Below are 12,422 nucleotides of genomic sequence, written 5' to 3' on the forward strand. Positions count from 1 at the left end.
CTCGCGTCAGTGATCATTTCAAATAACCGAGAATAAAACCAGCGTTTATTACATTTGGTTAGATTTGTCATGCTTGATTAGGTGTGACGTCCCAACAAACATTTTCCGAAAGCCGTGAAGGCATCAGATCTTCTTGGGGCTGGAGAAGGAAAGACTCGAGGCAGCGTAACAACCCTCGTTCGCCTGCGAGGGCCCTTCGCCGTATTTTGACCTCCAGCGTCGGAAGAGGATATTTTTAATCAACACCCAACTCCTCCGCGATGGCTGAGCAAAACAGCAACGTCAGATATCAAGAGGTAAAGTCGAGTCAAGCATAATCGCCGGACGCTAGCTTGCTATTTGCTTCCGCTAGCTTCCAGCTAGCCTGTCATTGGCGACAACAAATGCATCGTAATTGAGCGAATATTTTTTGCGTCTACGAAATCATGCACAAAACACTCAAGGCGCATAACTCTGTGTAACCGAGCGTAGTTTATTGCATTAGTTTCAGGTTTTGTTTATTTTCCAGTGCTTGTTAGCATTAGCTGGCGTTCGCTAAACAATGTTATTTACCAAAGGAAAACGATTCAAAATATATGTTAGAGAATACTAACTACACGGATTGTTGAACAAAGCATCTTGAAAAACTTGCACACATTACATAACAACTAGGGCCCGATCGTTCCCGAATCGATTAATCGGCCGACTAAAAAAACACGTGTAATTTATTACGAATGCTTTGCTCCCCGAACGCTTATAACAGTATGAATTACAGACAGAACTTTTGATATTTTACAATTCCTTGTCCTTTAGTATTGTATTTAGCTTTTCAATAGAGAAAATGTTATGAATTTAGTCTATCTAATAAATAAGTTTGAAAGTCAATGTCCTATTCAGTTTTGTCATGTGCACGCAAAAATTGGCAAAAGGATAGTCCATTTTTGGCGATATTGAGAGCTCATTTTGGTTGTTTAATAGGGCTGGCAGATTACTCATTGGGCCCTAATAAATAATTTACATCTGTTGTACAATAGAGGTCAGCCCTCCCTGTGAAGAGTGGAAATCTACACGTGCTAATTTACACCATTGAAAAGCATAAGGGAAAAAAAAAACTTTAAAAAATAAATACCCTGTAAACAGAAAGAAACCCCGAACTAATTAGTGTCAATAAAGTAAAATACTTAAGTGAAACCATTTGTTAATTACTTGTTGCAATGGCCAATAATGCACTTTCTGTACATTTGATGTAGTCATTATTTTGTGATCACTCAGTGATATTTAGGTCAACGCATTCCTCCTTGTGAGCATTTGGTATTGATAAATTGTTGCTTACCACACAGCTGGTGAACGAGGAGGAGCCGCTCCAGACATCTCAAGAGGCCGCTTCCCCTGATGCACCTCCTCCTTACAGCAGCGTTTCTGCAGATAATGCAGGTTCGGAAGATTTATATCACTTGTAATTAATAAAGTTAAAAATATATTTTACCATGCAATGTGAATCTATAAAACATATTTTGACTGGTCCATTTTGAACTGAACTACTAAAATGAATTACGTTATGTCTAAAATATCACAATTTCTTTCAATTTGCCTGTTTTTTATTTTTTCAAATTCAACTTTGAATCTTTGTTAGTGCACCATTCATTCGATTGCAATTCCAGACGGATTTGATTCCAGACAGATCATACATGTCATAAATGGGCGTGAGTCCACTGACTCACTGGATTGCCGCTTTTGTGTTTGGGCAAAACACAAAAGCCGCCGCTGGACGACAGCCACATGAAAGGCTTGCCTTGCATGGAATGGTCCATTAGGAGTAATGGATGCGTATCACCTTTAATGTATTCTCCTCTCCTCCTTCCTTGCTCTGCTTTTAGCAGCTCTACTGTATAGACTTAAAAGTCCTGGGTTATGACATGAGAGACATTGTATGCTTATGAACGGTGCTAGTTTGTGGCATAAAAATATGTTGCCTCATCACAAAGAAAGCACACTTGGAATGTGTTTACAAGTTGTCACATTTTTTTTAAATTGTGTTATGTAATTTCTCTATTATAGTTATGAAATGCGTTAGATGAGGGGTGATTCATGAAAATGATCTTTATTTGGACTTTGACTTCTCTCGATCATAAAAGCATTCTAATCGAAGAAAAATGATTGTGCCGAAAGGTGCAGCGTGTGTATGCAAATTCCTACGTGACATGGCCTTCAGATTGCACCAGCATACATGAGAGGGAAGGTCCACTTATTCAGCTGTTTTCAGCAGTAGGGACTGTCAAATGAATTTGATAAGTACATTTTTTTCAGACTACAAGACGCACCGGAGTATAATCCAAAAATATGTAACTGAAAATTGAATTTTGTCGCGCACAAGCTGCATCGGACTATAAACTGCAGGCTGTAACATAAAAAAAAATATGCTGAATAAAGGTTAAACTGAAGTGTTTTCACTTAAAACTTTCTTTTCAAACTTTTCAACACAGACTGAGCATGCGGGCATGTTTAGAAGCAAGAGTAACACCGACATATTTTCAACATTATACTGACATGCTCAGCTTGTTAAAATACTGCACCAACACAACAGTAACATCACTGTTTGTGTTTAATAGTGCAGAGTACCTCCTCATAGTGAGTAGAATAGCAGTTTAAACCTAAAGTCAATACTCCAATATCATCTTCCCATGTCTCACTTTGTTTATCGGGAGATTGCCCTCTGGTGGCTAGAAAAAAAAAGAAAAAAAAACGCAGATAAGCCACACTGGACTGTAAACCGCAAAGTTCAAAGCATGGGGAAAAATAGTGAACTTTAATCCAAAATTTAAGGTTTTATTTAAAATGAATATACATAAAAACATATTTTGCCAAACATAAGTAAGGTTTACGTATATACATGTATACAATCAGAAAACATCATAAATAAAAAAATATAGAAAAGATTTATTTACCTTTGAGTGGCGCTTGTTATGCCCAGATTCCCAAGTAAGGGTAGCCTAGGCTAGGCTAGCTTCCTATTTCTTGATTATCTCCAGCTTCGTTTTCATGTAAAGCATCTTCTTACTTCTTTCTATAACATCACTAGCAATCTTGGGACTCAAACTTCAAGTTTGAATTAAGCAGTAAAATGCACTTTGAATACGGTTTTGTAACCACTCACGATAGAACAAAGCTTTACCGTTCCACCATTTTGAAACGAGTGAGGCCGACCAATAGCAGACCAGCCTTGTCGTGACGCTGTGCATGGAGGCATTGATGTCAACAAAAGATAAGCGCAATTACCTAAAAACGCCTGCAGATGGATACAACACAAATAGAAGTCAACCCCCTAGGGTCATGACAGTTGTTTTTGTTGCAAAGCAGGGAAAATACCTTAAAGGAGGGGATGCAAAAGCTCAGTATTTCACCTCGCAACATGAAAAAAAAACATAAGCCTGGGACGCCGTAACCCGGGGGACCACTGTACCTCCAATCTCCATCTGGGCATCACACTGCCCTTAAGAAGCGACATTGAGCACAGCAGGAATTTATTTGTATACTCTATAGTTTTTAATTCTATTGGGGTATTGTTACAAATGTATTAGCTACTTATCTCATTTGTCTTTCTGCTCTTTAGCATTCTTTGAATACAAGGAAGATGGCAGCAGATTCCCCAACCCTCCGTCCTACAGCGTCGCCACCACTCTGCCCTCCTACGACGAAGCGGAGAGGAGCAAAGCGGAGGCCGCCGTACCCCTGGTCACCGGAAGGGTCACGGTATCGTCTCGGTCGCCGCTCGTCCGTCTACCGCCGGGAGACAAATTACCGTGACTGACTCACACGCTCGCTTGCAGGAAGACGACTTTGTGGCCCGAGATGATTTTGAGGATGCCGACCAGCTGCGAATAGGCAACGACGGCATATTCATGCTCACTTTTTTCAGTAAGAAATATCTGACTCCCTTTGGACATGCCTGCTTTTTTTTTTTACTTCAGTACTTAGTTACTAAATTGATTACTGTAGTTCCTTATTCGTTTGGTACCAAGCATTTTTTGTAGTGTGTATACTCTCGATTAGGGCCTCAAGTATAAGTTAATGACGACCTACTCTCCATATCATAATTTCTTATAGTTGACACAAGATGGCGACAAAGTACAGCCTCAAAGTTGGAGAAAAGCGCACTATTTGTATTTTATTTTTTTTAACTAAAACAACTTCTGACAAATAAAAGCGATGTCCTTGAGTGAGCGCTGAGGCGTTGTGATCTTTCATTCAGTGGCATTCCTCTTCAACTGGATCGGCTTCTTCTTGTCCTTCTGTTTGACCACATCGGCGGCCGGTCGATATGGAGCCATTTCGGGCTTCGGCCTGTCCCTCATCAAATGGGTTCTTATCGTCAGGGTGAGTCCTTGGGAAAATTAAGTATGTAAAATTGGATGGAGCTTGTGTTTTGATTGGTTGACTGCTGCTCTTTGTAGTTTTCCACCTACTTTCCTGGCTACTTTGACGGACAGTACTGGTTGTGGTGGGTCTTCCTGGCCTTGGGTGAGTTAAAAAAAAAAAATATATATATATATATATATTTTAGACACAACGATACGTAATTTCTATGTTTGCACGGCAGGCTTCATGCTGTTCGTCAGAGGCTTCGTCAACTATTCGAGAGTGCGCAAGCTGGCCGATCCCACCTATGCCAGTTTACCCCGAACAAGGGTGCTCTTCATCTATTAGAGCCAGGTGGGTATGGCATGATGTTGTTACATGAAGGTAGGGCAGAAGAAGGAAATGTAGACCGGCCCGGACACTGACACGTTTTCAGAAACAGGCACTACAGCAATAAGAGGATTCGGCAAAGTAGGATTCTTTCTTCTTTTGGGCCAAAATGCCCCTTTATAATGCCAAGACGTCATCGCTGTAGATTGACTTGCAGTGGTTTAGTTTTAAGCAAAAGTGTCTGTATATGTGGCTGAACAAGACCGAATATTAACAGGCTGTTAAACTGGATCATACTCCACTAGACTGAATGTGGGATTGGTATTGCAGTACGTAGGTAAAGTGTCGTAAACACTCGATCTATGGTATTATCAATACATGATTGTTGACAGTGTGTGTAAATATATACAGTATGTGCCTGCAGTATACACACACATACAGTATATACATATATACACTTATATACAGTATACACAAAACATGGGAGAAGTGAACAATGATATAAAATAGACATGAGTTTGTTCTGTGTGATAACTAAGAGCATTTCTATTTTCTCAACTTAGCTGGTCGAACGCGGAGGACGAAGACATGACGACAACCCCCCAACTCTAGACGGCTCTTGAGCAAACGACTCATTTTGGGGAAAAAAAAAGGAAACAGTCGACTCATTTTTGTTTTGCCACTATATTCATGGAAAGAAGTTAGCAGTACTCGTCCCCCCCAGTGTAGTCATTAGCGGCGCATGCTATCTCCAGCTTGTGTGTAACGTTCCATAAGTGATACCTTAGTATTGCTTTGCATGACTCTTGCTCTCCACCGAGAGGCTGGAAGTCAAAACAGGTCTTCACCATTCAACATGCGCCATAAGCATGCGGCTCACCCTATAGCGCCACTTCATGGTTTTATTGTGATTTTTATAGGTTCTGTTAGCACACTTGCACAGCTAGCTATAAGAGACAATGCCGCATCGCTCGCTCAGCTCTTATTTTGCGGGTTCACAGTGTTATTTCCTGCCCCAAGTGACTCACCCAGGGCATTCTTTCCAAGTAAAGACAAATGACGATGTGGACAAAAGTATTGGGGCACAGGAAGTGTTTAAAGTCCATCTAGTGCAGTGTTTCCCAACTTTTGAGTCAGAGCACTTCACCATCAAAACAAAAATGTCACGAAACCTTAAAAAAAAAATGCTTCTGACATCAAGTAGAAAAGCATTTAACAATATGAGTCACTGGCACAGATAGATGAACAACAATACATAATTTGTAGAAAACACATCTAGTTAAATTGGGTAGTTTTCAGTGTCACATTAGTTGTTGGGAATCACTGGTTTAGTGTACATGCTTGTAATGCATGTTTTGTATAACTCAGGTGTCCAAAATTGCACCCTTGTGTCATGTGATTGTTATTGTTCATTTAATTCAAATCTAATACATGTAATCTTGAAAATAGATTGAAAGCCCGGATGAGATGCTAAACGGGTCATTCAATGACAAAGGAATATCAATGTATATATCCTAAGTCATCGTACTTAGCATCACAGTACCCTTGTGAAGATTATTTGAAACCTTTATCAAAGAATGTGGTATGCAGGCGCACTTTCGTCAATCTACGACAAAGAAATCGTCATTTGACCTCAAGCTTCAAACAAACATCCGAGTGTGATGACTATTTTTGAGTTGCATGTCAGAAGGATTCTCCATTGAAGCACAACTTTTCTTTTTCGCCTTAATGATTTCAACGTCACCATCACAGCTTTGATGCTCATTTTAAGTGATGTAGAGCGACATTTTTTGTGAGGTTTTGTTGTAATGACGTTGTACAGGAGAGAAGATTTAGTTCAATAAATGTCACTTTAAAATGGATTTTTCCCGAGTCGTGGCTCTGTTGGCGAAAACTACAAAAACTTGTTTGTTTTGTTTGTTTGTCGTTAACATGACCAAACGCGTAGCGCTACACATACCTTGATGTCTGGTGGTTAATAGTTACGTATGTGACGACAAAAAAACTGTTTTTACTTACAATACTGAAAAGAAGCAAACATGTTTTAACTTTTTTCAATATACGGTATACTGTAGGTATGGGTCAATGGGAAGGAACCACTTGACGAAGATGCTCATTTTCACATAGCTTTCTCCCGGAAAATATGAGGCATCATTTGATTAAAAGAAATACATGAAAATCCAACATTAGCAAATGGCACTTTATAAATTCTACGTACAAATTGACGAGAAAAACACATTTTAAACAAGCCAGTGTTTTTTTTAGAAAAGTACAAACAAACATACGCGGCGAATATGACGTCACGAAAATACCTGCAATTGGTCGTCATATACCTTCATTAAATGTGTGTCTTTCCGTTGTTCCGGTTCCGAACGAACATCAAATCCAGTCAAGCAGATGGTGTTCAAACAGCAACAGAAGCACAAACGTTGTCCTCAAAAAGACAGGAAAATCACTCGACCCGCGGAAATGTTTGTTTTTCGTAGTTTCATGACAGAAATGTCCACTCCACTGGTTTTAATGTTTTTACTTATAATTTGTTGCAGTTACAATTATAGCTTTCAAAATAAATATGAAACAGTCAAAATGTACATTTCTCCAGATTCACTTTTACTCTACTGACATAATAAAACCAATACCACGACCAGTCGAAAAACTTTCCCTAATCCCTACAAGCAACGCCTGAATCGCATTTCATTGATTGTGTAGACCTTTGGCAAAACTACACCCCCAAGTGGTAGGAGGTCCAAAATGCAATTTAGTTTTTACCACGTGCAGTACATATGTATACATTTTTTTTCCACACAAATATAAACAACTAATACTACTACTGTAGTTGGTAGATGACGCTTTGAATTAACAATAACATTTTTATTCATATCATAACGTTACTTCACAAACTTCTAGTTGGAATTCACACAATGACCACTGGGTGAAAGTGTTAGTAGCAAAATGAACAGTTCTGGCTTTTCTTTGTTGTAATTAATTACGTTAAGATATGTTAGCTGTTCGTTTTAATATTGTATTACACATTTTAACAGTTTATCAAACTTCTGTATTATAATCTTCCAAATGTCTCCAGTTCATGAGCCATGATAAGGCTGTTTTAGTAGCTAACTGTTTAGCATTGAGCTATGTGTAGTTGGATTCAATGTCTTACATTTAATTGTACAAGAAGATGCAATTGGGTGAAGTGCCATGTCAAGTACTTTAAAACATTGCTAATATATACATTAGTATTGCATGCTTGTTTTAGTTGCACACTATAGATTACGAGCAGTTAGATGTGATTTTGCAATTCACACAACTGCCATTAGTGTCAGTATAATCAGCGACATCGGAGTATAAGGCCACTTGCTGAGTATGAGCCCATTTCTTTTGTCATCAAACTAAGCGGTTAGAAAACATCTGTTCATTCGATTCAAAAATACATTTTTATATAGATACACCTTACAACTCAATATCATCGTTTTCACCAGTCATTTTAGCAGCTAGCATGTTGAGAGGGTAAGTGATATAACAGTGTTATATATATATATATATATATATATATATATATATATATATATATATATATATATATATATATATATATATATATATATACACACACATATGTTTTGGGTTTAGTCCAGCATTCGGGGGATGAATGGTTTAGTGCAGAATTTTGGGGATGAACAAAATGGCCTTTCGTCCAATGTTGGTTTTGGGACCCAGTTCTGGTGACCCATTCTTCTTCAGCGCCACGTACCAGTCATTCTCCTGATACTTCTGAGACTTGTATGTGGTGTGGTCATTCTTCTCTATTTTCGCCAGGAAGTGACACTCATCGTTTACAACGGACTGAGACAACATGTGAAAGATGGGCAAAAAGTCATTGAAATCAAATTGCATAATATTGACAGATCTGGGATCTGACATGTGGCCAATGCCAACTCACCAAAGTGTACAAGCGTCCCTCCTCGTTCATGGCCAAATATTTTTCAGTTTTTTGTCCTTTGATCAGCACCACATCTTGATCCACAGTAATGACCTGTAGAATAGCTGAGAAAAAAAAATATATATACAGTTGGCCACTGGTTTACGAGATTAATCCGTTCCGCGGCTGGGATCGTAACGTGAATTAATCGTATGGCGGGCAATTCAAACCCATGTTAATTAGCTAATGCATGTAAAATCCAAGGTAAAAAAAAAATCAATATTGTACATACATATTAAAATTCGGATTAAACGAGTATAAGTGCTTTGTATATATAATAGACATGTATACAATTAAATATCATAAATAAAAAAAAATATATAGTTCTAAAAATGGGCAGGTACTAAATTAATTAGGTACAAATTTAATCCATTACTCATGATAATCAAGCCAAATTAATTATTTTATTCAAGTACTGAAGTAATCAATTGCATTCATGCTCAATTACTTTAGGTACTCGAGTGCTAAAGCCTTCAATGACTTCAAGCTCTAAAATAATTACTTTATTAAGTAAATTAATCAATGGCATTAGTACCTAAAGTAATATATCGAGGTAATTGCTTTAGATAGTAATCACTTTCATATTCAATTACTTCAAATAATCTATTACCTTAGTAATTGATTTATTTATTATCTGGCATTTTAGAACTCCATTTAGACAACCATTTAAAAAGCATATATTAGAACTTGCATCTAAATGTATTGATTTACAAAAACGTAAAATTTTTGGGATTGATTGAATAATAATAAGTTATCAATAAAACGCAGTCTTATTTAGCATTATTTTTCTGCTTTAGTTTATAATTTCTAATTACTTCTAATATATTGCCAATTTTCTGTACAAATAACCAATTTAGTAGTATAGAAATTAGATGCACTAAAAACGCGATAAAGGTTCTAGAAAGGATTACCGTGGGATAGACTAGGAGTCCTTATTATACGCAAGGTCAGTGAACGCCTCATCTTACTGTGAACGTCCGTGTCATCTTTCTGGCCGTGAACGGTCCCGTCAGGAAGAATCTGAAGATGTTGTCCGCCGTTCACGCAGTACAATTGGGTGGTCATCCTCCAGCGGGCCGTCAAAAAGTAAGGCTCTTCCAGAAATGTTTTCCGCCGTGCATGCGCGGGCACACTGGGGGGGGGGAGGATGGAGGCGCGTCCCCGAGATGCAACGCTCTCCAGACGAGTCAAATACGGAGGACGGGCAGGGACAATTTTTATACGAATCTTGGTCAGGTGATTGTCACGTTAGTCACAAATTATGTCATTTTATATGGAATCACAAACGTGTTCATGTCATGAATGCATCGGGGATATTAAAAAATGAGCGGTTTCTTAATAGTGATATCGTTCGAGCTGAAGTAGTCATTCCACAATAAATCACAAGATGACTTAACAGGATGGAAAGCGCATTTATATTCACTCAACTAGTGCTTTAACAGTGACTTACAAAGAATTACATGACTGCATTTTTTTTTTTAATTCAAGGTCATGGCAAACTACAGCATGGACATTAGGATGGATGAGAAATAGAGAGCAAAGAAATAAACAATGAAGAAAAAATGGAATAAGGGTGGCATGACAGCGGCAAGGAGCGGGTAACAAAAACAAGATATTGTATAGAAAAAAGAAGTTCACCTTGTCTTTACACGGGATATATTTTTCTTTATATATAGTGTATGTACAGGAAAACTCAGCTCGTATTTGCCCTTGACATGTCTACAAACGTCTGCATATCATTTGTACAAAATTGATTTCCAAGCAACAGTTGGCTAGTGCAAATCTTTTCCCGGCTGATGACTTTTACAAACGGTTGGTGTGAAAAAGACTTGACTCCTATCCTAGTCTATTCTATTCACAGTTTTTACACAATGTCACCAAAGCCATCATGTTGCATTAAAAAAAGAAAATAAAAATAAAATGACTGTACTTGGTGAGCGCGTGTGGAGGATAAGAAGTGCTTTGGTCACCTTGTAATCAATCCAACATGAAAATAGGCTTTGTGTGGTCTGATCCATACGTGTTCCTGAATGTCTGGCCTGTACCAAAATAGCTTATATGTGACGTGGTGGTGATAATTTTATCTGTCGGTTCTATTGCATATTTTGTTGGAACAGGAAAGAAGGAAAGCCACTTTTCTGAACAAGATGAGGCAAGTGTGTTTCTAGTTAAAGTATTTGTAGATATATATATATAAATATATATATTTCTATATTTATAGGTATGTGATTTAAAAGAGCAGCAGCGGAGATTTGTGTTCACTGATTGCGAAAGTAAACCTTAAATATGGCAAAAAAAAAAGTGACTTGCTGATAGGCAAACTCCTGGAGAACAAAGCTGACAACGAAGAATGTTAAAAAACAAAAGTGAAGATGAATAAGAAAGAATCACCTGAGCCTGGATCAGAAATGAGTAATCGGCGTTTGCACCTTTCTGTTTGATGAATTTGTCGTTTATCCATGGAAGCTGACGCCATCATTGTGTGGAGGAGGAAACGTTATCTCGGCCACTCCACAACCTTGCTCATTTTCATTTAAATTCCTTTCCCAAAAAATTATGAATAGTTCGGTGAAAAAAAAAAGGGTTTGCACTGTCATTATTTACTAGTAATTGTCATGAGGATTAAATAAGTATTCCTTGGAGATATTTCCCCCCTGTAACGGATACTAAGCGCAAGGTTTAAGTGAATTGGGGAGTTTAATTTAGACAAAAGTAGTGCCTTGCCCCTATCAAGTGGCATCTAAGTGCCAAGAAAATATGTTGAAGTGATCTGCAAAGTTTAAATTCGTTTGGGAAATATATTTGTATCTTGCCCCCATCATGGTGCCAAAGAACTATGTTGAAGTGATTCAAGAGTTTCTTTTAGCACCTTGCCGCCATTATAGTGCCAAGGAACTACATTGGGGATTTTTTAAAGCTTAATTTAGACAAAAGTAGTGCAAGGAACTATGTTTAAGTAATTTGAGAAGTTAAATTTAGACAAAAATAGTGCATTGCTGCCATCAGGGTGCCAAGGAACTGCATTGTTGATTTAAAAAAAAAAAAGTTTTAAATAAAAGTAGTGATTTGCCGCTATCATGGTGCAAGGAACTTAATGAGTTTAATTTCGACAAAGATCGTGCCTTGCCGTCACCATGGTGCGAACGAACTATGTTGAAGTGACTAAAAACGTTTTGTTTTGACAAAAGTGGCGCCTAAAACCTACGTTGGTGATTTTTTTTTTTTTTTTAAGTTTTTTGAAAGTTTAATTTAGACACCACCGTAGTGGTGTAAGGAACTATGATTAAGTAATTCGAGGAGCTTCATTTAGACAAAAGTAGCACCTTGCCACCATTCTGGTACAAGGAACTATGTTGGAGATTAAAAACACATTTTTTTGAATGCTTAATTCAGACCAGAGTAGTGTTTTGCGCCATCGTGGTACAAGTAATTATGTTAAGTAATCTGAGGAGTTTCATTTAGACAAAAGTAGTGCCTTGCTGCCATCATGTTGCCAAGGAACTATGTCAGTGATTAGTTAGGTTTCATTTAGACAAAGGTAATGCCTTGCCACCATCGTATTTGGCCTTATCTGCAATCTTCTGGCATCTACATGTATTAATCAAACTTTTTGTTACTTAAGGATAGTCACAACACTCAATCCATATTTCCTGTGAACAATTTTACATGTACTTTAAAAATTGGCTTTACATGCTAAGAGGCTAACTTTAGAGGCTAATTTCTTTATAAGCATCTGGGAATTCAATGTTTCGGGCTCACTTAAATAATTTAAAAAAAA

The 12,422-nt window shown here is 37.8% G+C and overlaps 2 protein-coding genes across 3 annotated transcripts in view; one reads left to right on the plus strand and one right to left on the minus strand.

Moving 5' to 3' along the window:
- The first annotated feature begins 14 nt into the window (after positions 1-14).
- ndfip1 (Nedd4 family interacting protein 1) lies at positions 15-6,527 on the plus strand. The gene is made up of 8 exons (XM_088431354.1): positions 15-296; positions 1,320-1,413; positions 3,590-3,729; positions 3,807-3,894; positions 4,229-4,353; positions 4,431-4,497; positions 4,577-4,689; positions 5,229-6,527. The coding sequence occupies exons 1-7, from the start codon at positions 261-263 to the stop codon at positions 4,681-4,683; spliced, it is 657 nt and encodes a 218-aa protein (XP_088287480.1). The 5' UTR covers positions 15-260; the 3' UTR covers positions 4,684-4,689; positions 5,229-6,527.
- A 1,761-nt stretch (positions 6,528-8,288) lies between these two features.
- fgf1a (fibroblast growth factor 1a) overlaps positions 8,289-12,422 on the minus strand; it is a 5,098-nt gene continuing 964 nt past the window's right edge. The window contains exons 1-3 of one of the 2 annotated variants that reach the window (XM_088431865.1): positions 9,556-12,422; positions 8,606-8,709; positions 8,289-8,508 (exon numbers count right to left, since the gene is read on the minus strand). The exon at positions 9,556-12,422 is cut by the window's right edge and continues 964 nt beyond it. In XM_088431865.1, coding sequence (XP_088287991.1) covers positions 8,320-8,508; positions 8,606-8,709; positions 9,556-9,709 — 447 coding nt within the window. In that variant the 5' untranslated portion in view covers positions 9,710-12,422 and the 3' untranslated portion in view covers positions 8,289-8,319. The remainder of the gene's footprint in view (positions 8,509-8,605; positions 8,710-9,555) is intronic. The other variant, XM_088431866.1, reaches the window with a different exon arrangement.

Source organism: Hippichthys cyanospilos, chromosome 13, assembly GCF_059441005.1.
Source record: "Hippichthys cyanospilos isolate Australia breed blue-spotted pipefish chromosome 13, RoL_Hcya_1.0, whole genome shotgun sequence".
In the NCBI taxonomy this organism is placed as follows: Eukaryota; Metazoa; Chordata; class Actinopteri; order Syngnathiformes; family Syngnathidae; genus Hippichthys; species Hippichthys cyanospilos.

What these genes read in the sequence shown, in the direction of transcription:
- ndfip1 (XM_088431354.1), top strand. Translation starts at nt 261, where the DNA reads ATGGCTGAGCAAAACAGCAACGTCAGATATCAAGAG. An exon ending in GCAACGTCAGATATCAAGAG is followed by an intron (nt 297 to 1,319) that starts GTAAAGTCGAGT and finishes CTTACCACACAG; the next exon opens with CTGGTGAACGAGGAGGAGCC. An exon ending in TGGTCACCGGAAGGGTCACG is followed by an intron (nt 3,730 to 3,806) that starts GTATCGTCTCGG and finishes GCTCGCTTGCAG; the next exon opens with GAAGACGACTTTGTGGCCCG.